At 39.7% G+C, this 26,844-nt stretch overlaps 2 protein-coding genes across 4 annotated transcripts in view; both read right to left on the minus strand.

Moving 5' to 3' along the window:
• Window positions 1-505: 505 nt before the first annotated feature.
• On the minus strand, window positions 506-9,856 carry nmt2 (N-myristoyltransferase 2). 3 transcript variants are annotated; one of them, XM_015005906.2, is made up of 12 exons: window positions 9,169-9,856; window positions 8,659-8,779; window positions 7,603-7,744; window positions 7,026-7,144; window positions 6,851-6,942; window positions 5,430-5,546; window positions 5,178-5,348; window positions 4,962-5,070; window positions 4,710-4,880; window positions 4,458-4,625; window positions 3,380-3,517; window positions 506-2,551 (listed from the first exon to the last, which is right to left on the minus strand). In XM_015005906.2, the coding sequence occupies exons 1-12, from the start codon at window positions 9,423-9,425 to the stop codon at window positions 2,531-2,533; spliced, it is 1,626 nt and encodes a 541-aa protein (XP_014861392.2). In that variant the 5' UTR covers window positions 9,426-9,856; the 3' UTR covers window positions 506-2,530. The 3 variants fall into 3 exon arrangements, with proteins under 3 accessions (XP_014861392.2, XP_014861391.2, XP_087869719.1); XM_015005905.2 differs by having other exon boundaries at window positions 4,458-4,880; XM_088013593.1 differs by having other exon boundaries at window positions 4,710-5,070.
• Window positions 9,857-9,961: 105 nt separating this feature from the next.
• Window positions 9,962-26,844, minus strand: part of fam171a1 (family with sequence similarity 171 member A1) — a 28,449-nt gene continuing 11,566 nt past the window's right edge. The window contains exons 4-9 of the mRNA XM_015005879.2: window positions 22,324-22,482; window positions 21,539-21,715; window positions 16,457-16,573; window positions 16,247-16,361; window positions 15,519-15,636; window positions 9,962-13,828 (exon numbers count right to left, since the gene is read on the minus strand). Of these exons, the coding sequence (XP_014861365.2) occupies window positions 12,290-13,828; window positions 15,519-15,636; window positions 16,247-16,361; window positions 16,457-16,573; window positions 21,539-21,715; window positions 22,324-22,482 (2,225 nt within the window). The 3' untranslated portion in view covers window positions 9,962-12,289. The remainder of the gene's footprint in view (window positions 13,829-15,518; window positions 15,637-16,246; window positions 16,362-16,456; window positions 16,574-21,538; window positions 21,716-22,323; window positions 22,483-26,844) is intronic.

Genomic DNA, 26,844 nt, shown 5'->3' on the forward strand with positions numbered 1-26,844 from the left:
CTTAATTATGCAATAGTCATTATTTAACCTTAATTGTGCTGATGGTACCAGATATCCACATGGTGTTTTTAATCTGCTATGCAAACGTTTCTATAAAACTAAAACTCACTTTATGCTGAATTTGTCACCAAGAGAAGATTTTCATGTTCTGTATTATGTCATTTTTAAAGTTATAATAATAATTGCCTCTAACACATAATGAACATGTTGCAACTTAAATGCGACTCGCAGGCATCAGAATGTGCCAGTCTGCCAATACATACTAACACCAGGTTATTAATTTTGGATTTGTACCTCTTGTGAGGTCATCAGTCCAAATGTACACAGAACAGACTTAGCATGTTGATTTTTCTTTACGTCTTTGAAAACATCTTGTTAATTTCTTCAGTGGAAATCAAAACTTCATTAGTAGAGGAAAGAGAATAAAAAAGAAACACCTAACAGGAGGACATCTTTAAAATAAATCTCAGCAACGACAGAAAAAGAAGTTGCGTCTCAGCCATGATTCCTTTTTAAAGTGTAAGAGTTTATTCAATCAAATATCCATGCTGGTATAGCTGATGTGTTGTAACAGACTGGTATTCGCACTGGGTTAATGCCTAAATGATGCTGGTACATGTTCTTCAGCTTTTTCACAGTTTACAATGGTTCTAGATTAAAAACATTGTTCTTCAGTTTGCCTGGGTGTTAATTCAGAGATACACACGTCGCCCGACCTTGCAGATCTCCTAAAGAGAGAAAAAAAAACAAACAAAAAAAAAAACAAGGCGGTTGTCTCAGCCACTGAAGTTTGTGGCTGTAAACCATCAATGCTGGAGTCAAGATGGGAGCAGAACCGACGGACGGTTCATCTGATCCACTGCGGGCAACACGAGGCACGCCGTCGATGGGGAAACCGGTTTTCATTGTTAAATTAATGACTGTAGCATATCTGAGAGTCGGACTCAGAGCTTTTAAAAATATAATAATAATAATTTTAAAAAAAGCAGATGCTGCCCGTTTGTCTTACATTTTGCAGAGTCACAAACATTAAACCACCAAAAAGAATCTAAAAAAAAGATTCTTCCTTAGAACAAGTGGTTGGTCAAAACCTTTGCTCAATGAAGCACACAGAACCGGTAAATACCCTCAAAAAAGTATGGGTGAAGGGAGAATTGAAGTTGACGTTTTACATTAACAAATATCACAACTTCTATACAGTTAGCTGCACATCACACTAAAACAAAATGACCCACTACATATTTTAATGTTTTTAAGAAAGAAAAAAAAAGATTTCAGAAAGCCAAGAAAAGTGTGTGATGAACTTACAGAAATGTATTAAAAGTTTCATCTGATTTTTTGATTAACGTTTCAATTTATAACCCAGGTTCATCCAGTCCAATGGTTGGCTTTCAATGTTTCGACATATGGATATATATTGCACTTCTGAACCAGTGGATGCAAGTGGCAATGGTTAAACTAAAAATAGACCGTGGTTGCTTGACTATTCTATTTTGAAGCCAATAAGCCGTTTAATTTCTACAAAAATCCCAATCAAAATTAAATATATTGCCTTTTTTTAGAGCTCCCGCTAACTGGGAAGTGTACCAAAAACAACAAAGATGGAGTACAACAGTAAATACTACTACATGTATGGGTTTAATGTTAAATTACAAAACCTCAGCTTTATAACGTAAAACAGTTCCTCCCATTTGTCAAAACCAAACGTTTTAGATTTTTGTAAGAGAACCATTTGACTTGTTTGTAAAATTGTGCTTCATCGATGCTGTACATTCGTCATTAAAAAGCCACCGACTTCTACACAACTCAAGAAGAAGAAGGATATAGATCAGCCCTCACAAACCTGCAACTCAAACTACAGGAATAAATGTGGTTTTGTTTTTAATGTAAACTACATGTTGCAGTTCTTGTGTTGTCTTGTACGAGATTTCCTTTGTTACAGATATTTTACTGAAGTTAAAGCGTTTCGGTAGGAGTCTGAAACACTTTCTTACAGGTCCTAATCCTACGTAGGCCTAAAACAGCCACATAATGACCACAGTGATATAAAAACGGAGGGAAACGATACATGGCGCAGCGGCACGATGGCGGACTGGAGAGGATGAACATGTAAAAACGTAACTGCCTCGTTGATCATCATTTACATAGGTATATGAACAGGCATTTCATACCAGCCCCCTGCTGACAATGTCTGTAGAGAATGAGGAAATAGAAACAAAATTCACAATGCCAAGGCATCCTCTGGAACGTCCGAGCGTCGTGTTTTAGGAGCGGGAGCGCATGTCAACAGCACTGTAACTGTAAGGATATCTCAGGCATAGCATGACTTCACATTCAGGATGATGATTGAAGAGTTTTCACCTCCGGGCAGACTGCAGGAGTTCTTAATGAGACCACAGCCCGGTCACGAGGTTGGTTGACTTGTGGTAGATGTCACTGTTGAGCTCGGGCGACCCGCAGGTCCAAGTGAGGAGAATCCAGAAGCTGAAGTTAACGACGCTCGTTTGTGGAGCAGCTGTGAAACGGGCCGCTACTGAAGGACGAGACCGACCTGGAACACGAGCGTCAGCAGACTATTAGATGACAAACTAACCAACACTGAAAATACTGAAATACAATGGAACTCCTGATTAAGTTAGTCTTAAAACTTAGTAAAAACTTTTAATTGTTTTCAGAGATTCAATGCATCATCCTTGTGGAACAGTTTATAGTAGTGTGCATAATTAGTTTTAGTTTCTGTGTTCAGTTTATAACATAAAATGAGTTTGAGTTAGCCATTCCTACAGGCGGCGGTCTGAAGGAAGGAAGCAAGAGAGAAAGACAACGAAGGAAAGGAAGGCAGACAAGGAAATAAGATGTGGGACACAAGGAAAGAAGCACAAAAAGTAAAGGAAAGAAGAACCGGCAAAGAAAAAAGGAAGTGAGATAGGAAAACTAGCAAAACAACAAATGGAAGACACAAGAAAGAACGACCAGGACATCTAGGCAGTGAGGGAAAGAATAAACCATGAAAGTACAAATACTTATTATTATACTCTTATTTTTGCATTCTTATCCCAATCCAGAAAATACAGAAATTAAATGCCATACTTTTCAGGTTTGTATAGGAACCCTATTTAATGCTCCTTTCACATGGTTCAAGTACTGAAACATGTTTTCTGACAACACAGAGACCAAAAATATCCTAGAATTAAAATCGTATGATTAAGGACTCAGATACAGTTAACGTAATCTTTCAAATGCTTTGGCACAACAAGGAGCAGCATCACATGAAATGTTCTTCCACTGAAAACTGCACTGCAATTCGTCTTTAGGACACAGGACTGCTGTCTTTTTGAATGATGAGATGCAAAAGGCGTTGTAGTAAAATGCTGCTGACCTTATCAGGGTCCATAGGGGGACATTTCCAATTGTAGAGGTAATACTGCAGATTTCCATCTCCTATGCCGAACTTCAGCTTCTCCAGAAACACCTTATTCTCCATCAGATCCAAGGCATTGAAAACGTCAAAACCTTTCTGTCAAACACACACACAACAAACACTGATGACGAGTCACCTTCTTAGGTTTCTACATTTAATGACACACAGCTCAGATATGTACAGACACCGTGGAGACACATTTTTTCCCCTCATTCCATCATTAAATCTAACTAAACATTTCCAGTTTTTTTTTATTTGCTAAATACCAGATTTTTACCTCTAAACAATTTGTAAAATTTTGAGCTTGTGATAGTATAATTCACAACATTCAGCAGATTAATTTAAAGGCATCACCTCAAAAATACTGACAGGCAATGATATCAGGAGAAGTGTTGATCTCCACATGTCTGCTTCATTCTTGGGTTCAACTTTCTGAAAGCACCACGTTTATCTCCTCAAGTACTTATAGAACATTATTAACACCATGGGAATGTCCAGATTAAAAATCTCAATTTTCAAGACGGCCTGACATGCTGCTTTTATGAGCAATAAAAAAAAAAACCATGAGATTTTATTACCACTGTTAATTTTTTATTTTTAATGTTATTTTATTAAAATGATCATATTTAATGACAGATTTTCTGCGTAGTAATTTTTTTCAGTCTTACCAAGCGGCCAACAAACCTGACTACGTTACAGAAGCTCTGGGGTCAAAATTTGAGCAAACTATTGTGGAAAAACTTGTGGAAGTAAAACCCAAGTTATACCAAATATAAAAGAAAATGTATGTGGATGTGCTGAATTTGAAGAAAATGATCTGAAACATATTTCAGAAAATATTCTCTCCCTTTCTTTACTCAAGATGTTTAGCAAAAACGGAATGATCCGGTAACAGTAAATGATCAAAACTACAAACAGTTTACTGATTTAATGTCAGACAGTGAGGAAAACTATGAGTATATGTTTTTATGCAATACGTGTAAATATCTGGCATCAACTGTGAAACTGAGGTTTTTGGCAGGAAGTGGCTCATTACCATCTTTGCCAGGATCAGTGCATCATTCATTAAGTCCAGTAGTGGAGTTACAGTATGAACGCAGTAGAATGAGTAAGCTGCCTTCAGGCTCCTATGTAGAGGGTGATGCATCACAGTTGAGGGTAAAGTGTAGAAACTAGTAAAGTCTGTGAGTACGCCACCTGCAGTCTGAAAGAGAGGAAAGCACATCTTTTTATAAGAAAAACAACAAAACGAGTTGCTAGCTTGAGGACAGGAAGTAGATGTACAGACCTCTACAACATAAGTGTCAATTATGTTTTCCTGTGGTAGGAACCAGTGAGCAACCTCTTCTTCTCCCATGGACGGTGCAAGGTGGAAACGTCTCAGGTATTTCTGCAGCAGCTCAGTGACCTGGTGGAGGTCACGTCTCTCCATCAGCCGTAGGCCTCGAGTCTTAGTGCTCTTCATGCAACACAGAAGCAAAAACATTTGTTTGATTTCTCTTACTATTAGAAAAAAAACGAGAAAAGTGCAATCATTTACGTCTGGTAGCCTGTAGAGCTTCATGGTTCTTTGCAACGTCATGTTTCTGCTAAGATGGGAAAATTTCACTTCCACAAGTTTCCTCGGGTTCAACGAACGATGCCAGTACCTGATGGGGGAAAAAAAACAAAACAAAACAAAACAAAAAAAAACAGGGTAATGAAATGGGGAGATGCCGTGCCACCATGTTCTAACATTGAGTACGGTTCGTCATACCTGCATGTAGACACGGGTTTAGGCAGCACAACTCCGGCTGTGTACACCGCCTGGAATATTCCCTCCAGGTTCACCCTCCGTGTTATCTCTCGGATCAGCACAGGAGCAACGCGCTTCGAACGCAGCTTCTTGTGAACACAGAGGAAGTTGATTTCTACCATCTTCTTTGTCCTGCACCAACAGGGACAAACAAGGCTTGAATCCCTGCCTGACAGACTGCAGAAACCTATAGACCCGGTTGGATGAGCTCACATGTCATAGACGCGTATGTCTGCAGGGATGGCACTGATGAATCCAACAAGCTTCTTATTTGAGGACACTCGTACTCCACAGTGCCACTGCGGTAACCAACCAGGTGGACGCAGAGCCCTGAGGGACAGCGACACTTTCAGCAAGTGGATAATAAAGTAAAAGTAAAAGGGCTGGTGAGAAGGTTACACTGATTCGTCATGAAAATGTACATCTTAATTTGGAGCTTTTAAAGATTTGCTTGAACTTTTCATTGTTTCAGCGTGGAACAATTACGCAGCAGAAAACTTCAGTGATTACCGTGCATTTTATTTAAACTATACAGGCTGAAAAATATGCCAAACCCTTTAATCAGTCTTTTTGTTGTTCCTGCATTTTTTCTCAGTCGCTTTGGTTCATTTCTCAGATAAGAAGTAACTTTTTTGGCCATGACATCAAGCGTGTGCTTGGAGGATTCAAGGTGAAGCTTTCAAACCCAAGGACAGCTGTGCAGCTGACAGGCACGGTGGGGGTAGCATCATACTGAGGGTTTGATTTTCACAGCAAGTTGGAAAGATTTCTGGACCATAACTTGTCCCAGAAGTTATAGAGGAAAGCAATAGTGTTGTTTTGAGACCATTTTCAAGTAATATGTTAATCGCATAATAACACAAGTACACAAATATCAATAAAATTTTATTTCTAACGAACAATTTTCACTGGAAGACATTTTATATATCCCAAACAAATAGAACAACTGAAATAAAGTAAATGGATATTAAAGTCTCCATAAACAAAATTATTCCTTGAAAAAAGGAGCAAGTGGAGACCAATGTGCCAGACTGAAGCTTTTTGTTATTCAGTCTTTGGTTAAATGAGAGAGAGACAAGAGAAAAACAATCATGCAAACCAAAATCAGACAGAATTGGTTTTGTAGCACTTACAGCAAACTAATAACAAAGCGTATTTCTAATCTTCTGACATTAAGCTCCTGAAACGGCCCTAACCTTAACCCATATTGAAAATTTGCCGTTTGAGCTTAAAAGCTAGGTCTGCGCCAGCAAGCCAGTCAATTTTAATGAAGTACACCAATTCTGTCAATAATGGAGGTTAAATAGCCACACAAAAATATAACAGAGCCTCGTTGATGTCTACAAAAAGGATGTGGCATCTCTGTAAACTTACTAAAAGACAGTTCTAATATTAGTGAAGGTATATGTGTATTTTTTTGACTCAGCATGTGTAATTTATCCCTGCGAGGCCTAGAGAAAATCTGAATAAAGTCAAATTTTCACACCAAATTCTGCTTAAAATTACTTAAAGTTGTGCCCTACCCTAAAGATATATAATGGTTCAAATGAAATTAAAGCAGACATAATATTAATTTACGATGAGTGTATGTAAACTTCTCACCAGCACTGTAAACAAACGCAGGAGGTACTTACCATTTGAGAAAGTTTGGTGAATAATCAAACCTGAACATGTTGTCATCATCCTCCACATAGTTTTCATTTAACAACGTGTACAACTCTTTCAACTACAACCAGAAAGACACCTTCAATTAGATAATTATCAGTGACCTCATTAGTTTCTTCTATCCGATACAAGCATCCCACTTACTACATCTGCATTACTAAGATCCAAGGTGTCCCACATAAAGCCTTGAGGTAAAGAATATGGCTCCTGTCTGATGTTTTCTTTGTCAGCTTCAATTGGACCGTGGCTTGTCACGACTTCATCTACAAAAATAGCACATCTCTCTCTCAGTGGTGAATTATTTTCCAAACAACACAAGAAGAAGGAGAACATTTTCTATATTTTAAATTTCAAAAAGCGGAAGAGTCTTTTTTTTTTTTTTTTTTAAATAACACTGCAGAAGAGCTGAGAGGTTAAATCCTGCTTGCGTTGGTCCTAAGGTGAGCAGGCGTCCCCCGTAACATGAGCCCAGCTACAAAGATGGGCAAGAGCTGGGATGGAAACTGCTCAGTATAATGACTCACAAAGGAAAAGCTTGGATGTGCAGTATAGCTAACACTCTTCTGCAGCACTGCACCCTGAGCAACTCATAAGGATGAAATAAAAGTCGTTAGTTGGAAAATGAATGCCCTTCGTAAACAGTTGCTAAACAAAACAGCGTTTACTGCAGCACAGCAGCCATTGATTGTGATTTTATTTGCTGACTTTATTTGAAACTTACTTAACTTTGGGACAGGCTGGGTGTCCCAGAACTGGTATTTGTGCTTGGTTGCCTCGTCGATACTCTTTGCTGGACCCTGGCAGGACAGCAGTTCCATGGCTCTTTGGATGTCCTGGAGCTTCTGAATGGGCAAGCCAGGGTTCTGAAAACATAAAAAAAGGATATATATGTCTTATACATATAAGCTGCTTTGGTCACGCAATTTTTTCCTGCACAATATGTGACGGTTTGATTGCTTTTTTTAAACTAATTTGGGTTTCTGGACTCAAGCCTAGTTTATAGAATAAGTAGGAGTTGAGTAAGCTTGGTGTTGGTTATTATTGCAAACAACTGTATATCCTCAAGTTGTAGCCTACCTGTAGTGCATTACAGAAGTATTTATACCTTGAACCTTGTCACATTTCTCCACTTTACAACTGCATACTTCAAAGTAGTGTACTAGTAAAGTTCAGAGCAAGTGATTTTCTTCACGTGTTATTTACCATAAAGTTAAAAAAAAACAACATTGTTCAACACATCACCACAAAATGGAAAGAATACAGCACAACCTAAACTGATAGAAAGGGTGAGGAGAGAAATATGAAGCATCCAAAACTTTTTGTGCAAATTACAATGTGGGATAAGAAAAGGAATTTTATCACCCAACCACATCATGGTGTGGGGGATGGATGTCCTCCTCAGGGGCAGAGAGAGCTGGTCTGTTGATGGAAAGATGGAGTTTAAACTGCACAAAAGATACAACTAAGGCGACTTCTGAAGGCAACAGGTTGCCTTTATTTAGGGGTATGAGAGTAAAGGACAATGAATATGAATGCACTCAATATTATTTGCAATTTTAGTTATAAAATCAATTGTTAAAAATGCACGACTGGTCTTTATAACTTTACAATTATACTTTGTGTTGGTATGTCATATAAAATCAAAATAAAAGACATTGACGTTTGTCATTATAAAGAGTCAAATTAAAAAAAAATATTCAAGAGGTATGAAAAGTTTTTTTCTTTTTTTACAGCACTAATATGATTCAGTTCTACAGATCCACCGTCATCACCATACCTTGATTTCCTGAGAGTCAGAAGCAGAGTCAGATTTGGCTCCAGAGCCCGAGCTGGGCTTCTCTTTTTTCCTCTTCTGCTTCTTCTTCTTCCGCTTAGCCCCCAGCTCTCCCCCCGGACTGCTACACAGATACACACACACAGGACAAAAATGACTAACTGACTCTGCTGGATACACACATACAAAGCTAACCTCAGCTACAGCAACCACTGACAGCTGAGCTACTTGCTGTTAGCCGACTAACGGTTTGCTCTAATGGCTGTCATGTCATCCAGGCGGGTAAAATAACAGAAACTACTACAAAAAAGGTCAAATATTCTAGCGATATAAAACAATTTAAACTAAAAAAAATGTAAAAACTCTAAACAATTGCCTGTTTGTCGCTTAGTTGTGTTTGTGTCAGCTAACATTGACTAGCTAACTGCGCTAACCTCACACATATAAACAGGCTGCTCGCAATACCGTTAGAGCATTTCTCCCCCCGCACCCGACGGGACAGGCCACCCTCACCCTTGCATATGCTCATTCTCCTCTTCGTTGTCTCCGTCTATCCCACACGTATCCTGATCGTCCAGCTCCAGGCTCTGCTGGCTGGCCGCGGACTCACTGTCCTCCGCCATCATCAAGATGCTTAAAAAACTGCCAGCAAGCGTTTTTTTTAGAGGCTCACTGACAGGAGGCGAGAGATGGGAAAAAAAAATAAAAACAAAGAAAGTATCGGGAGGGAAATAGCACCCCCTGGAGGATAAGTGAGGTGGAACAGACATTTATCGTTTGGCAAAAACTCCCAAATACACAGCGGCGGTTCATGACCAAATTTACCAGGGGGAATAGAGGTCAATGTTTTTTTGTTTGCTTGTTTTAAGCAAACAAAAATGAGGGCACAGAACGAAAAAATGAAAAAGAAAAACCAAACGGGGGGCAGAGGGAGGCAACAGGCTTTACTTGTGCCCCCACCAGGCTTAGTATTGTTTATTTATTTTAGTTTTTTTAATCATTGCCTTTAAGACTTTAAAGTTGGTGTTGGTAGGTATTAATCTACCAGTCTTCCTATAACACATAACTATCAGGTGATATTTTCAAATTTCCCATCAACTTTAAACATTTTTTAACTCTAAAACATGCCTGCTGGCTGGATGATTTATTGATCATGATGTGCAGTGTTAGTTTTACTTCAGATGTTACATAACGCATGTAGACCAGAAAATACAATTTCTCTCATTTCACCAAACACTTTCATCCATGTTTGCTGTATCCCTTACATGGCTTGTGGTAAACCGTAAATAACTTACGCCACAAATAATTCCAGCTTGGTTGTTTATTCAGAATAACAGGCTTAAAATATAATGCAACCAATCGATTTACACCGTCAGTATTCTGTATTGCTGCTCCACCTGGAACTGGAGGTCGTTGTGGGACACTGTGAAAAAAAACCTCATTCATTACACCAACTCACAAATGATTTCGACAGAGCAGAGGTAAGAACACAACTATAGACACTCCATAACATGATTACTATGGATGCACAAATCTTGGTTGGATTGATGATTTTATAGTCAGACTCAGAAGCATCACAAATGGACACTACCATGTTTTCAAATAATAATAAAAAAAAAACACACTGAAATAAACATTCATTCTCCAAAAACCAAAGGACAGGGTAGCTTCACGTACAATCACACTTAGCTTCATCTTTCCTGAAAAACCTACTTACTCTCAGGGAACGCCTTGCTGATTACTGTAAAGGCTTTGAGGATTGCAGCAGCTGGTAGACATTTTCTGAAATGTCTGCAGTGTAGCTGTAGTAATATCTGCGTGCTGAGGAAAGCACAATGCATGCTTCCCTTCACAAGGGAAAGAGAGAGGGCTGAGGTAGAGGAGGAAAGCTAAAGGCAAAGCAAAGGTACAAATAAATAAAGTTGCAGAATCAGGTTGTTTAAAGGCACTTGGATTATGTGTGTAAGGAAAAAAAAAAGCTAAAACGCAGCAGTTAGTTGGCAAAATATTACACAGCATTTGTTTCAGCTCCAACAATAAGCCAGGTAAGAAGAAAAAGCCCTTAATATGTTACAAGAAAGAAAAAAAACTGCCCATTTTCAGGTAAAATACTTCATGTTGGCATTTTAAAATCATAGAGGTTAACGTTTACAAAAAAAAAAAGCATCTGAAGCAGACGTATAAAAGTGATGCATAGCCTCAAAAATAAAAATATGCAACTCAGTGGTTCAGCAAATATAAAACAACCTTCATAAGATCAACTTCACAATTATAAAGAGTGAAACTATGTGTTTTGTAGTGGTGATTTACCGTTACCAGCAAACTGGCGTCACATTATCTGATTCGGCCAAGGAGCATGTAGTCATTTAGTTTGATCAGACCTAAAAGGTGACGTGAACAACCAATCATACTGAAAACCAGTTAAAGCACAGGGTTCACATGTTTATATTGAGGCTGATGCTGCAGTAGGACTCAAAGCAGAGTCTACAGATTCCTATTAAACTGTACAGTTATATGTCCTGTAGTGCACATGTGCTCCAAATCCATTAACACCAGTCACCGTGGTTTAACTGGGGGTTTACTCTCACTTTTAATAGGTACTTCCTGGGATTTTGCCAATATGGCTCAAGAAAAAACGGCGGCTACGGTCAAGTCATCAATTATTTCCACCACAGTCCATTTACACCTACAAGGCTCCATATATATAAAAAAAGGCATACATTTGTTGTGCATAAAATCTCCCAATATCTTGGCTCCAAAGTCTGTTTGTCAGCCGCTCAGTGGTCGTCTGGTGGATGTTCCTGGAGGGACCTGAATTGTTCAGTTCTGGACTTAGAAGAGATCCCAGTGCGGAAATGTGTTTTCAGTGCTTTCATAAGAGCAAAAGGTTTGAATTTAAAAGCATTTATCCTTCATGGTGTTGTTGAAGCAGTCGAGGAGCACTGGCAGTGGGGAGGTTTACATTTTTGTGTGTTGATAAAACAGTTTCATCTTTGTTTTCTTGCATTTTTTATCCTCTTCTGGGTGATTGCATATAGATTCTCTGTGTAAAACCATCGTAGTGTAAAATTCAAAGAAATCCCAAGTTCATCTTCAAAATCCATCATGTTTATAGTGTGAAACCCTCCCTTTGATGTGCTTCTGAACATTAAACACAGATTATTAAACTAGAATATCATTAAGTCTATTTCAGCACACATTAAACTGAGTGACATATTTCAAGTATTTGTTTGAGAATTTGATTGATAATGGCTTACAGTAAACGAAAACCACAAATTCAGCTTCTCAGACCAGTAAAAAATAATGTTTAATAATAAAATGTAATAGTATGGCTCATAATATATTGGGGGCAGCTAAATTGTTCCTATAATCATCAAAATTAGTAGAAATAAACACTTTAAATATAAAACTGTGTGAATAATGAATCTCTACAAGTATTAAACGATATTCTAATTTATTGAGATGCACCTGCAAAGTGAATTTTAAAGCTGGGTTGTTACACTGACGTCACTTTGCATAAAGATTTGGACACAGAGAAACTTCCAGAAATGATTTTAGTAAATTATGGCTTGTGATTATATAATGAGGACCGACTAGAAAAATGTAAACCTCTCCTTTAACCAGCCTCTGCGACTCATTTAAGGTTGAAGGCCAGCAGGGGGCGCTCCTCCCTTCTCTGCCAGGGGCTTTTCTTCTCCTCCTCTCCATCCTCATGTGCTGCATCATCATCTGGGGAGACAGACAGCAGCACGTGATCAGTCCTGAAAGTCATTTCCTCCGGCGTGGGCAGAGGAGGTGGAGACGCAGGAGACGCCGGGGAAACCGAGGGTGGTTCCTCTAGTATTTGGACATCCTCGGCTGTTTTCCCCTCCACAAGCCCTGATAACTGGTTCTCTCCCTTACGCTCAGCTTTGTCTGACAGGATTTTCCCGCCGTCAGCCTCTGGGCTGCTTTTCTCCTCAACGCCGCCTCCCCCCTCCAGATCATCCACGTACACCAGCCGGGTGTAAGCTGTGGCAGTCTTTCTCTCGGAAGCCTTCTCTTCCCGCTCTCCGTCTCCCCCCCTGCGCCCCGCTCTGGGCTCATTGAGGTCCACCCCAGAGTCCAGACTGGCGTCGTTGCCGTGCCTACCACCGCTGTCATAATCTTGCTGATCTCCTGAGCTCTGTGAACTGTTTTGACAGCCCGCCCGCTGGAGGTCGATGTACGAGTGGCGGATGTGAGCGTTGGAGCGTCCGTCCAGAGACACAAACCAAGCCCGGGGGTGAGGCAGAGGTTTTCCTCCTCTCAGCTCCATTAGAGTCTTTTCAGCCAACAAGGTATCCTCTTTGTTTATTTCAACAAGAGCCGTTTCCCCAAGAGCAGTAGGGATAGACAGAGACTCCGACAGGCCGAGAGCCTCCGCCTCGCCCTGCTTGTTGGGGTCTGGGGTGCTGTCGGACGGGCTGGGCCCCAGGGGCTGCTGGGAATGGGAGGCGTTGAGCTCAGCCTGGATGGTCTCCAAGTCACTTTGCTGGTCGGTCTGCAGCAGGAGGGCCTGACCAGACAGGGGGTGTTCACCTGGGAGGCGCATGTAATGTGCAGGGATCACCAGTGTGGGGCGCACTCTGGAGTAGCCCTCTCCCGCACTCAGCAGGTCCACCGAGCCGCAGCAGAGCAGCTGGCCCGGTCGGGAGAGCAACTGAGGGTTGGGGCGCTCCAGGTGGTCTACAGAACGGGACAGGAGGTGGTCGGGCGCCCTGCACTCCCCTCCTTCCCCCCTGCAGGGGGAGTGAGGTGGAGAAGACGGAGAGATGCAGTCAATAATGCCAACGCTGGTCAGCTGGGTAGCAGACACCTGGCCGTGATTGGACGACGAGAGCGCATCTGAAATCTGGTTGCTGGACGAGCAGACGGAGGTGTACGACTGACGGTAGCCCCTCTCTGTCCCGCAAGACAGGGCCGCCTTCAGCTGGAAAGTCTCTGCAGACTGCCGGTAGTCCCTGCTGCGAGGCGTCAGGTTGCCGAGGGACGAGCCGTGGTGGCTGTTGTTGCCGAGAGAGCAGCGGCTGTGTTTGCTGAGGTGGATCAGACTCTGCTGACGCCGAGTGTCTTGGGGCTCGTACGAAGAAGGCTTCAACATTGGCGTGGTCATGTCAGGCTCGGTTGCTGTGGAAACGAGCTCCAGCTGCACCTAAACAAAATAACATTTGGTCATATAAATTGTATTAGACTCATTCAGGGTTGAGTACAGATATGAAGCAGCGGTCTAAGAAAATAAGATGCGGTTTCTTTAGCAGAACCATTGGATACAACTTTTTAGTTCAAGGATCTTAAACATGTTACACTATAATAGACTCGCTTCTTTTAGCCTATTTAGAAAATTATACATTGTATAAGTCAAGGTAAGTTTTCAAACTTTTCCAGCGCAGCACTTTGGAGATAATAACTATACAAATGAACTAAAGACGACAGTTTCAATTCACTATTATATATTAGCACTTTTTTGTTGTCATTAACATTTTGTGATAATATTCTATAGTCAACAGCAGGGACAAAATAAATAAAAATAAAGCAACGTTTTATGTTTTTAAACGTCTTTATCTCTAATAAATGTTCTCCCATAGTTTTCTGCCCCTTTACTTTGGCAAATAGTAATAATTTTGGTAATTCTGTTTGGTGTAACTTAACTTCAGACAGTAAGAAAATAAATGTGAATGTGTCTTTTTGTTATCTTTAAATATCTAGTTTCAACTATAATTGCTCCAAATTTAGGCCTTTAATCAAACATTAGATCGCACTTTGCTACCAAACTGTGCAGCCTGAACCTCAAACATTTTCAAGGATTTTATACAGAATTCAAGCACTTTCCAAACCCATAGTGGTTAAACATAACATGTGTAATCTTTAAAACCAAAGGAGGAACTGGAATGTAAGCTGAATGGCTCAATTGAGCCCTAAAACCTGGATGGTTTTCAGACTGCACAGGTTGTGGTGCTCTAGCTGCACAAGACTTCCCCATTCTGTCGCTCTTGCTCATCTTTGACCCTTCAAACTTAGAGAGGAGGCGTAATGCTGTCAGAGTGAATCCTTTCTGACCAGCTTGCAGGCATTGCTGAGTCTGACTCACTGAGGAGGCTGTCACAGCTGTTGATTTCAATTCCAGATACACTTACTGCTTTACTCTCCACAATCTAAATCTGGGGACAGACTACATGACTTTCTCAGTCTTCACAGATTTTGGAAAGTCATGAAGTTCAGACTGGAAGATCAGCAAATTATTGTTTAAAGAAAGCATTTTTATCTTTCTGTTTAAATAGCATTTTAAATGTTGGCTTTATGTTAATAACCTTTCACTATTTAGGTTAAAGAGGTGAAAATTATTTACATGGCATGTTTCCAAAAGCACAGGCTACACAAAGTGCTCTACAAGGAAAAAAACAACCAAAATACTAAAAGGCATCAAAAGGTAAAGGAATCAAATCAAAGAGTTTAAAAAGTCTTAAATATCTGAATGTCTCTCTTTTTTCATTTTTACCACTATGTTTATAATCGATTAGTTTATTATGTCTACTATCTTGCATTTATGGTCATGTCATACATTCTCTCAAATATTTTAAGACATATTAATACGAGTATATAAAAATCAAATCATTGCTGTTGTAGTGGCTCTATTTTATTGGCTTTTTATTGGTGATCAGTTCACACTAACTGACTGTGTGACAAGATTCAACCTTAAAAAAAACACCCAAACTTGTGCTGCTGACAGAAACTACTGCAAACCTTTACTGACTTGGAGTTGGTGGTAACATTTAGCCAAAAACCTTTGACGTGTAAAAAGCAGAAGAGTTCCCTTTATAAAATGAATAACTGAGTAGACAGACCTCATTGCTGATGAGGTTCATGTGGGACATGGAGGTTGCTTGATCCTTCTTCGTGCTGTCAAGACCAGCTGACAGAGTGAACTTGCGATGAGACCCGCGAGGCTTCAAACAGCGGCGTCTGTTCAACACAGACACAGCGGAGCGCATGAGTTAGTCGTCTAACTCATAACAACAAAACAAATCATTTTTCCCACCATTAATACTGAGCAACCCCAATTTCTACAGTTGACCTGTAAACCCAGATGCTTACATTATTTGGCTATGAGTCCAAAACAACGTAAATTTTATTTGTACCGCTACTAGAGTAGAAAATACAGTAAGCTAGGCCGCTTTAAATTAATGTTCTTTACTGTCAAGGGGAGCTACTTTAGTGAAAGAGTTGCATCCTTAGTGTACAAATGAGCGTTATCGCAGATCCTTCCTCTAATTCTTTTCATTTAAGTATGTCATTTCTAATTACCACACAGTATTTTTCAAATCATGCTTTAAATTTCACCTTACTGTACAGTTTCTTATTTTTATTCGTTTGTTTTTGTATTTTTATTTTTGTGTGAATCTGCATTTTCTCAACCAGGATTTCCAATGGTAATCCCAAATAGCTTCGCATTAGGTCTGATCAAGGTATTTTTAAATGATTGGCTTTCAGGGTCCTTGACTAAGGCAAAAAAAAGCAACCTCTTGTGAATCAGTAAGACATATTGCTGTAAAAAGTTGATTACTATACATACCGGCAGTAGTATAAGAGCAGGCCCAGCAGGGACAGCAGAATAAAAGCCATGCCTCCCAGTATGGCCAACAGGAACATGGTATGGTAAGCGCTGATGTCCCTTGCCACAATTGGACCTGCAAAAAATTAACTTTATTGACTAAAAAGACAAAGAAACAGCTCATAAAAAAGAGCAAATAAACTTTACTTATAATTTTGTCTAATTTCTTACCTGAGTGCAGAGGAGACATGGCTGCCACCCAATACCCGAGCTGGGGAGCGAGGTAGGTCAGAGTAAGCTGGTTCCCCACCTTCTGCACCTGACCCGAACTGCTCTTGATCCAGGCACCTAAACAGACAAAACCACATTGATTAAAATATAACTTGGCCAAAAGTTACAGAGTCAAAAAGAACTTCAGAAGAAAGTGACAAAGTGAAAACTGGATGATCCAGTCTAAATTCCCATCTGACTCTCCCACATTAGGTAAAGACAATGGAGCATTATTGTAATCTTGTGCAAGAATTATCATCAATCCAACATAAGAAGTGGTAATGTATACAGCAGTTGGTGCTCCACAATTTTCAACTTTGCATCAATAGTTTTAAATGGAGAGAATGATTCAACTTTAAATAAGAACATATCAGTCTTGTAAACAAAAAATCCCCAATTTGTCTTCTTATATTTTTTCCCCCTGCCCTCATTTTCTCTTGTTTTTTCACAATATGGCGACATGTAAAGAAAAGGTAATATGCTGATTACTAATACTCGGTTAGTTTGTTGTGCAACACAGAACAGGACGGGATGCTAACCTGAAAAAGACCAAATTTGGTCACTACACCTTGGTCAATATTAGTTTTCTTTGAATAGTGATGTAAAATGAAAACAACAATCCATAAAGTGACTTTGATAAGAAGCCTGATGTACCATTTAAAAAAAATAAAATAAAAAATACCTGAGGCATCACAGCTGTTCTCTTAGAGTTCCTAAGTTAAACTACAACCAGTTTAAGGATATTTGACTAAAAGCTGGAAAAGTTAAACTTTTGAATCGAAAAGGCTGCAATATCCAAGCCCACCACAAGGAGGCAGCCTGAAAATACCAACAGAGAGCCACAAAAAAGAAATCACTAAACACAGCAGCAGTTTGAGCAATGTCATTACAATAAAACCACAACAAAGCCAAAGGCACTGATTGATTGGCTTACAGGGAATGTGCACTTAGAGGAAACATTCAATGGAGCCTTTACACTTCTGACCTGATGTGTTTTAGAGACAAATAGACGATATTTACACAAACATAAGCAAGAAATATTCAGGAATTTGCACAGACATTTAAAAAAGGGAAACTTAAAAGGGAGGTGGGGGAGTTTTAAATAGCTAAAAATATAAATACAATAGAGGTTAGAGGGTAAAAAACATGCCAGCCAGAGGAAACAACAGTGGACAGACAGGAGGAAAGGAAAGAGAGATAAGAGAAATGAAAGACAGGATGAAAGAAATGAGAGCGGCTGTGTGACTCTGCTCTCCTTTCACTGTGTTCAGGCCTGCTCAGATCCACTGAGGTCCTGTCTGAACCGTTTCCACCAGGGACTCCTCTCAGAGAGCGGCTGACCCGTTTAATAGGGACATTTAATGACTCTGTTCCCATGCTTCCACACAATGCAACGCAGGAAAAGTAAAATAGTGACTGCTAAAGCTTTGCAAACATTTAGAAAGTGCACAACCCTTTCACTCGTCCATGCAAAGTCAACACAGCCGGCTATAGTTAGTAGCAGGCTCGTCTCAGCGAGCTGCTCCGATTTGCATCCGACTCCCACCTCAAGATGAAGGTGCGTCTGTTTGCAGACCGCAGATGCACACAGAGGCAGCAGGTGAACGCGATCTGTTTGTATATGACATCATTTCGCTCCATGCCAGCTTGACATCCAACAATGCAACAGCTCGTCCGTTATACAAGACAAACAGGTTTTTGTGTGTCGTCCATGTGGATATTTCATAAACAAAACCGCTTCCATTGTATCCCGGCTTTTATCAGACCCCAAAAGCACTAAGGGATTTCAATGTTTCCTCATTGTTGGATGGTTATCATGGCTACATAACTGCAAATATGTATTTTAAAACAGCCATGTGTCCAGAGAGGAGACTTATTCAGAAGTGAGGGCTCTGTTGTCACTCAGTTGGTGAGTTGCTAAGGAACGAGGGGTGTAGCCTGGAGAAGGGTCTGGGCTTCTGTTGTGGAAATATACGCCGATACAGGCTGTGTTTCTGTCCTCTTTAGGTTCCCGTCAGAATATCCTCAGTAAGCTCTGGATGTAGATACCTTGAGCACTTTAAAGATTTGTGTCTAAAGCCTTTAAACAGGGTCTGTCGAACCCTGTGATTATTTTCTACAATGTCTGAAGGTATAGCTGGACGGTATGGCTGAAAAACCTGTCACAATATAAGCATTTCATATCAGTTGATATCGATAATTATCACTAATTTTATAGTAGGTTTCTGTTTTAAACTAGAGGCGTTACTTTTCCTGTTTTATCCACAGTTTTTATTCCAAGCCGCTGTTTTTTTTATTTTTTAAGTAGTTGTGAGGCACGGTGGCGAAACCTGAAACTGCTGCTGCGCAAGTTACTCAACAGATTGTTGCTAGACAACCAAGAGTTAAGTTTCGAACCGTGCTTAACTGTGAGAGTTTTTAAAGTTTTTTACAAATTAAAAATTGTAAAAATTTGTGTTCAGGGTGGTGTCCACTGTGCTCCCACCACACACAGCATTTTGCATGTAGGCAAAAAAGTTACACGTGCCGCCATCTGACCAGAACATCTTCTTTGACATGTTCGAAGCATCCTCTAAGAGGTTATGATAAACTATAGACAATATTTCTTCCAATAATACTTTTCTTTTTGTCAGTTCCGATGGTCAGTCGTGTCTTGGTAGGGTTACCCTTTCCATTCCCGGATGGTGAAATGAACAGAGCTGTGTGAGACTTTTAAAGATCGAAACACTGTTTTAAAACCTAAATCTGCTCTAAACTGAACCTCAACTTTTTCTTTGACTTCTAGTGTTTCACTTTTCTGTCTGTAAAATGAAAAAAATTAAAGGAATGCTATGCCTAATTTGCTTTTAGCTTAAAGTTTTTCCGTAGAAAAACATAATGGCAACAGAAAATATTCTACTACGGTTTATTTTATGTACAAAGACCCTCAATATGGCCGAAACATACAGACAACAAACAGCTGCTGTCTTTTTCAAATAATAAAAATGTGTTAACCCAAGAAATATAGGGAAACAAACTAAACAAAACAGAAAGGAGTGTTTGTATGCAAACCAAATTCCATGTAAATGCAAATCATGCTTGTTATATTACAAACAAGATCAGACAATGCATTAGTCATTGCAGTAGAAGGAGGATAAATGTTATCTATTGCTAGCTTCTGCAGCCTATATGTTGACATGTTATGATTTCCTGTTAGTCCACTCAGCTACCACTACCAAACTATTTCAACTCTAGATAAAACATTAAAGCACATCTTATTTTACTAGAAAAAAAATGTCCTAAAGACCTTGTTTCTGCACAAGAAGAGCACAAATACGACAAAGACACAGAAGAAGTCAGGAAATGTGAGCCTAATGTGGCTGCAGAGGAATGTTTAATAGCGCAGGCTTGTGTAACTCCACTTATGATCGCTTCATTGTCTTTCAGAGCCAACTGTCCGAGAGGAACTGGGTGTGTCCCACAGTGGGACGTTTGATAAACACAGATTTCTGGAAAAACATCAGAAGGTATGTCGAGGCTTTAAGCGTTCATAAACCAACGCTGCAAAATTCTTTGCTATTGTGTAGTTTGAGATTTAACAGAACCGGGGGAGATTATGCATTCATGGCCCAAACTTGTGATGCATAACACTACTTTGATTTGCAGATTAATGTGGAACTGGGTCTGGTCGCTGTATGACTTCATGAATCAAGTTATTCATTACTGACTCTGACCTGAGTGGCTGCACAGTAAGAGTATGCACATGGTTTGTAATAATTTGCATACTGTGGTATTTTAGTTAGTGATTTACCTTTAAGTGAAGATTCAAATAGTTACATGAAGCAACCTTGACCTTTGACTTTTTCATCCTCAAAGTGACTCTGCTTACCAGAACATTTAAGATGAATCCCATTTCACCAAAAACCCCTCAGTCTTCACCCATTACCTGACATTTTTAAGAGTTAGTGAGTCCCAAATGTCTTTATTTAGCAAAAGGGGGAGTGCTACGGGAAATGGTTTAAAAAGTGACTTTTTGGTACTTGCAAATCACCTGACAACTGTAAATATTTTCTCAGTTAACATGTTTGAATGGCACAGTAATCCCTGTAATGTATAACTTCCAACATTTGATGGCACTGTTTATGGTTTCCCCACTGTTAAACCATAAAGGATATTTCTGTTCTATTCTCTTCATCCCCCCATCTCAACTTTGTTTGATTTTTCTTAGATTTGTTGTGACTTCATGGAGATTTTAAAGTACAAATAGACTAGCTTGTGTATAAAAAGTTCTTTGAGATGCCATTTCTGCATGTTTAATCTTAGACAAGTCTTTTAGCTTTCAGAAACTTCTCCTGAGTTTGAATTCTTTGAATAAATAACTTGTTTCTGAATCCAAAGAGAAAAGCCTTCACAGATCCAAACCTGGTGTAAAACATGAGAGCACCACTGCTGTTTAAGTGACCTCAACTTAAAGCAGGTTATCCTGTGTCTTCGTGTCTAAGCCAAAGTCACAGTGGAAAAGAGACTCTCTCCCTAAACGTCCTGACCGGACACGGAGGTGAATGCTGGCGGACTCGCCTGCGATCTATCGTTTCCTGCTATTCCATTTTTCTCAGTGCTCCCTATTAGAACAGATATAAATAAAAATGTATCTTTTGGTCATAAATCCCTGAATCGGGTAAGCTTTATTGTTTTAATCAGCCTGATTATTACAGAAAAAAAAGCTTCAGATCCATCCAAACCATAAAGTTAGAAATGGTATGTTTTATAATTACCTATTTGTCTTGGCTGAGCTTGTTTTCTTTTATATTCTTCTGTGATACGCAATCACTGATTAACATTAGTTGTGGTATTTCATACATATTAAAACACAAATAAATTTCAGAGGGTAATTGTTAAAAACTCAATAGAGAAGGGCAAAATAAATAAACCTGAAAAGCCTCGAAACTTTTTGATTTTGACAACTCGTGAAATTAGTTATGCACATGAAATTCAAAAACATATTTAATGACTTAACGTTACATATTTCTCTCTACTCAGTGTTTGAAACTCATTCCTACTTACCTAAACGAGGGTCAAATCTCCAAGCAGGGATGTGATCATTTTCCCTCAAGTTGCTGTCTGGCGGGAGAGGAACGGAGAACGTGATTGGTCCGTTCACCTGCAGCTCCGCTCCATCGCTGGCCAATAGGTGTACAGAGATGGCTGCTACTGGAGTCAGCTCAAACTTCTTCTCTGTGCCTGCGAGAGCGCAAGTGAGAGAGCGTAAGAGAGAAAAATGCAGCAAAAAGGAAAGTAAGCGAGAGGAAGGTAACAGTGCAGGAGGAGGGGTGGAGACAGGAGCAAACAGCGGGGTTGTTACGAAGAAAACCAAACAACTTAGATAAAGGAGAGTCATTGAGCCGGACAGGAAAGAAAGCAAGGGAAAACAGGAAAGAAGGAAACAGAGTGGGAAAAAAAACCTGGATACAAAAAGTAGTTGAGTGTCACAAAGCAAAAAACACATGCCAGCAGGAAACATATCTGATATCTGGAGAGTTGCTCAAGCTCAAGGAGAATTGGGGACATACTAAATTATTATAACACATATCAAGATGTGGATAAGATTCCCTGAAAGCAGGCAGCCATGGGGCTTGTGTTAGAACAGAGAGCACACAAAGGGCTTATTGTGTTTCAGTAGATGAGACAGAAAGGCCTCCAGAGGTAGTGGCTCTACTTCTCCTGACTCACTCGACTCCCTCACTGCAGCTTTACATTCCTCTCAGCTGTGACTTGTTAAAAAAAAACAAAAAAAAAAAAAAAACACCCCTTTACCTACTTTGTGCTGGAGCTGTTAGCCTGACCCTCACCTGTGCTGTTGCTGCCCAGAACCTGCAGGTGGGGAAAGTGCTGGATGCGTGACGGCGAGCTTGCCACAGTAAGCAGAGCAGTCAGGTTGGCGAAGGACGTGTCGGCAGGAAGACTGAGAGCTCTGCGCAGGAAATGGATGCTGGGCTGGCCTCTTAATCCTTAGAGAATAGCAGACGGGTCACAGAACTATTTATTCAAATCAAATAAGGCAAATATTTTAAAGCATGCAAAAACACTGATGGTTGAGACTGATAAAACACTTCCCAAAACCATAATAATGGTTTCAATTAGTTGTTTTCCTGCTAACATTAACAACAGGAACTAAATTTGGTGGCTGGATTCTGATGGTTTCCAGTCTAATCAGAAGTTAAAAATGCGTCATGTTCCAGGCAGTAGAAACACCACATTACTCGCTACCAAACACTCTTCAGTGTGGACACCATTACTGAAGGAGAAGTGTTTTATCAGTAAGGACAATAGGAAGAATGCGATGATTACAGCTATGAGTCAGTTGTTTTTTTTGTTGTTGTTGTTTTGTATTTGTAAACCCCTGATTCACAGCAACAGCTAAACAATGTTATCATCAGTTCAGGGTTGTTTGCATTCGCTGATTAGAAGATAGATTAGATTTTTAGGCTATAATCAACTGTAAAATCAGCTGATTCCAGTTGCCAGCAGCAGCTCTACTCCCTTAGACATCTAATGTTATTCTGTTGTGGACATATTCTACACAAATTTACCATAAAACTAAAAGAAATGGCTAAAATTACTCTAACCCTTTTAATTCAGCTTCCTGCTTCACCATGTCTCTTGGAAGCCAAAGAATGTGCAATTCAAAACCGTAACATTAGCATATTTTTGTTTGCAAAAATCATTTTGAGATGTTTTGCAGGATTTGCTTTATTGTGTATACAGTTCATGTTAACCTGAATGACTAATATTCAATTCTTCTTTTGCACTTTGACAACTCCTCAGGACATAACTTTATTTGTATTAAATGCGCTACTTCAAAAAGATTCTCGGAAATGTTATTTGCACTTTAAACGGCAACAATGTTAGAATCCTGTCCTTTTTTTCTTTTTTTTTTTTTGAAGGTTATGTGCAGCAATTTCGACCTTTTTGTAAGACTATAATAAGGCAAAAATAAAGCCTAAAAAAAATCTCACAACTTTGACCACAGTAATTACAGGCCTCAACAACCAAAAAAAAAAAAACAAAACAACAACATTGCAACATTCTGGAGGGACTGACTAGATGAGCTAAAGGGCCAAATCTCGTTTGAAGTTACAAAAAGAAAAGAAAAGAAAAATAAGCTTTACGATTGAGGTTTTGAGGATTTCAACTGACGGAGAAATAACCCCCCCCCCTCTAATCCCTCCTGGAACAGCCGTAGAGGAAGACATGTGCAGGAAGTAGAAGATCAGGGGGTTTTCAACATATTTCTGCAGAACGCGTTAGATTTTCCATCTGATTAGCAAAAAGCTTGCTTTTCAAGTTCTGGGCCAGTAATGAGTTTTTGCCCACGGAGACAGACTAGCTCAAAGATTTGTGATTCCTTGGTTTACGGTCCAGATGTGCCCACTGTGCGTTTATAAACAACACCTGGGACATGGTCCGCCATCCAAAGCAATACCAGAAGACGCAGGAACTGCAAAAGCCATTTTTGCCACATGCCGTAGAAAGTTGATGATGCTGCAAGTCACTCTTGAAATAGCTAAACCAGCTACAACTCTCCTTACTTTTCTTAAAGAGGTTAGATTGTTTGTTGCTTTTTCTTAAATTAAAGCAATGAACTGATTTCACAAATTATTCTCATGAACACAGGTATCTTATCTGCAAGTCCTCCAGCTATAAAAAAAAAAAAAAAAACATTTGCTGAACCAACTTCTGCACCCAATAAGACATTCACAACCCAGCTATAATAATATTTGCTGAAAAGAACGGTGCACTTTAAGACCGAAACCCAGAGACTAACAAAATGCTTGTATGCTGGCAGTGATGAAAGCAGCTCTAAAGTTTAGCTAAGTTTGTCCTTTTACGGATTAAGATTGAGCAGTATTATGAATTAGAGGAGAGTAAGAAAGCAAAAAACACAGTGTATATTTTCAATAATAGTCAATAGCAAAAAAAAAAAAATAACTTTGAGACTATATTACTTTGCAGATTTTCAAAGAAAATCCAAAATTGGAGTGAAGAAAGTAAAGGGAAATTTAGTCACTCAATTTGTTTCTGTGTAGATGTCAAAACCCAAAAACACAGCAATAAATACATGCATTTTTTCTCACCAATGTTTGTTTCCGCATGTTTTACAAAGCATTTTTACTTTTCCCATCCTTGCCTAATGCATTTTTATAAATTCAGTCATCAATCAGGCTTAATGGAAGTAACTGGGGATCGATGCCGTAAAGATAATGCACAGGTCGACCTTTTCTCTCTCAACCATTCTGACGCCTACTTCTGACATTTCCCTGCAAAATAAAAGCAGCCCCTATTTAATTTCTCACATTTGCTGCCTTTTATGTACTTATCCCAAGCTTATCCATACATTGCATATTTAATAAAATTAAAAAAAAAAAAAGAGCGCATGTAGCCAGACTAAGTAAGGTGATGTCATTGTGGCCTGTGTTGAGAGCACATTCCTGAGCAGTGAGGCAGGCCCAGCAGCCTGAGTGCTCCCGGCTCCACTCTTTTTCTGGTGCTGTGTGATTTTTTTAACCTCCAGAATGAAGTCCACTTTCATGTTCCTTTCTAAAACTTGCTCTGAACATTCAAGTTTTAATGCCGTTTCCTTTTTGTGAGGCTGTTTTTTTTTTTTTTTGCAAAATGAAGCAATCCCTTCACTGATCTGTGTGTTCCCTTCTTCAATTTTCCTTTTTCCCTCCACTTTTTCTCATCTCATCTGTTCCTCCTTCTGTTGGACACTCTCTGCCCATCCCCCTTTCTAGAATTTACCCCCCATCCTCCCAAACTGCTCCACCCAGCACCCCATAACCCAGAACACTGTATTCTTCCTCTCCCCTTTTATTATGTTTATTTGGTGCCACACGCCAAGGTTTATTATCCCCAAGGTGCTCCTGCAGCAACACAAAACGCGGTGAAACAAAGTGTTGGAAACTGCGCTCCGGCACGTGCTCGGCCTCATGCTTTCAGGAGGTTTTCACATTAATGGAGTCTGCTGATTATTTTTTTCTTACTCTTTGTCAGACACAAAAAGAATGAATTACACCCCCGCTGGTCACAAACACACAAAAGAACCAGCAAACAAAGAAAGTGAATTAATTCACATGACGAAGACAGCCTTGTCTAATGTAATTTGTCCTGAACAAAAAAAGCTAAAACTACAAAGACACAATTGTGAATCATTTTCCGCAAATTGGATTTCTACTTCTACTGTCATTCAATCTACACAAATGACTTAATGTTTTCTATTGAAAGCCATTTTCTGTATTCATGCTTTCACGTTTAATCTGCTGAAATTCTAAAATTTACCATCAGTAAAAATGTTCAATGTTATTTATCAGACATCTGATGGTGTCAAAGGATGTTTTTTGGCAGAGTTTGCACTGCTATTTTATGACAGTCTAAAGTGTGCAATGAATAACAGGGGAGAGTGAGGCTCAAAATACCACAATTTGCTGGACTACCAAAGGCCTGGGTGCAGCTTACGTTTAAGGGCCTTTTTCATGAAATTGCCTGCAGTTTAACTGCAGGATGAGCCCCTCTTCAAGCTGCCTCTGCTAGGTCATAAATCGACCACTCCGGCTCCAGCTGGCCACATTTAACAATGATGTGTGCAAACAAAATTATGCCAGCTTGCAGAACCAGCTGATAACAGCAGAACTGTTGCTGCTGCAGCTCGCCACATCGAACCGCATCTAACTCAGTGGCTCAGAGTCGCACCAGCCGGTCATTTTCTTATGGAAAGTGATGCAACGTAAAAAAAAAAAAAAAGGGAAAGAAAGAAATTCTACAAATTTTTAGACTTATTTTCAATTAAATACATTATGCTCTTGTTTAAACTAATTTATGTTTGGCGGAGGATGTTTCACATTGAATGGAAACAGACCGTCTTCTCTATAAATCATTATCTAAGGCAAACGTGGCTGCTGTATGACAGCAGTTTTCACTTTGACAAATCTATCATACTTCATAACAGGCAGAGGTTGAAAGGTCAAACAGCCTTCCTGCCCTCTGATTGTTCCTTTGCTGATTTGTCTAAATATACTCAAGAATGGACATCCTGTGGCAGCCATTTGGTGCAAAAGTACCAAGTGGCAAAGGGGTGAAATAACCAGCAGATAAAACAACAAACATGGATTCCTTCTGGGCAGCGTTTTACATTCTTACTCCGAATCTTCTCTCAGTAACAGCTTCCACACCAAGAGGTTTGGCTGTCTGGTAGCAAACAGGCATGGTGACTGAAAAGATCAGATGCAGTTTCTGGCCAGCTGGTCAATCTGAAAATGGACCAATTTTGGTGAACAACCAAATTCTGGGAGGATCTCTAAAACCTGAGTGTG

Source organism: Poecilia mexicana, unplaced genomic scaffold (genome assembly GCF_051168715.1).
Source record: "Poecilia mexicana isolate PSO_F unplaced genomic scaffold, ASM5116871v1 scaffold_16, whole genome shotgun sequence".
NCBI classification, from domain to species: domain Eukaryota; kingdom Metazoa; phylum Chordata; class Actinopteri; order Cyprinodontiformes; family Poeciliidae; genus Poecilia; species Poecilia mexicana.

Bases quoted from the DNA above. Each gene is read 5' to 3' on its own strand.
- nmt2 (XM_015005905.2), bottom strand. From the start codon at position 9,425: ATGTCTGTTCCACCTCACTTATCCTCCAGGGGGTGCTATTTCCCTCCC. The intron at 5,547-6,850 runs GTAAGTACCTCC...GCTGTCCCTCAG, and splicing joins TCACCAAACTTTCTCAAATG to GGCTCTGCGTCCACCTGGTT. The intron at 5,349-5,429 runs GTGAGCTCATCC...CTGTTGGTGCAG, and splicing joins GACATACGCGTCTATGACAT to GACAAAGAAGATGGTAGAAA.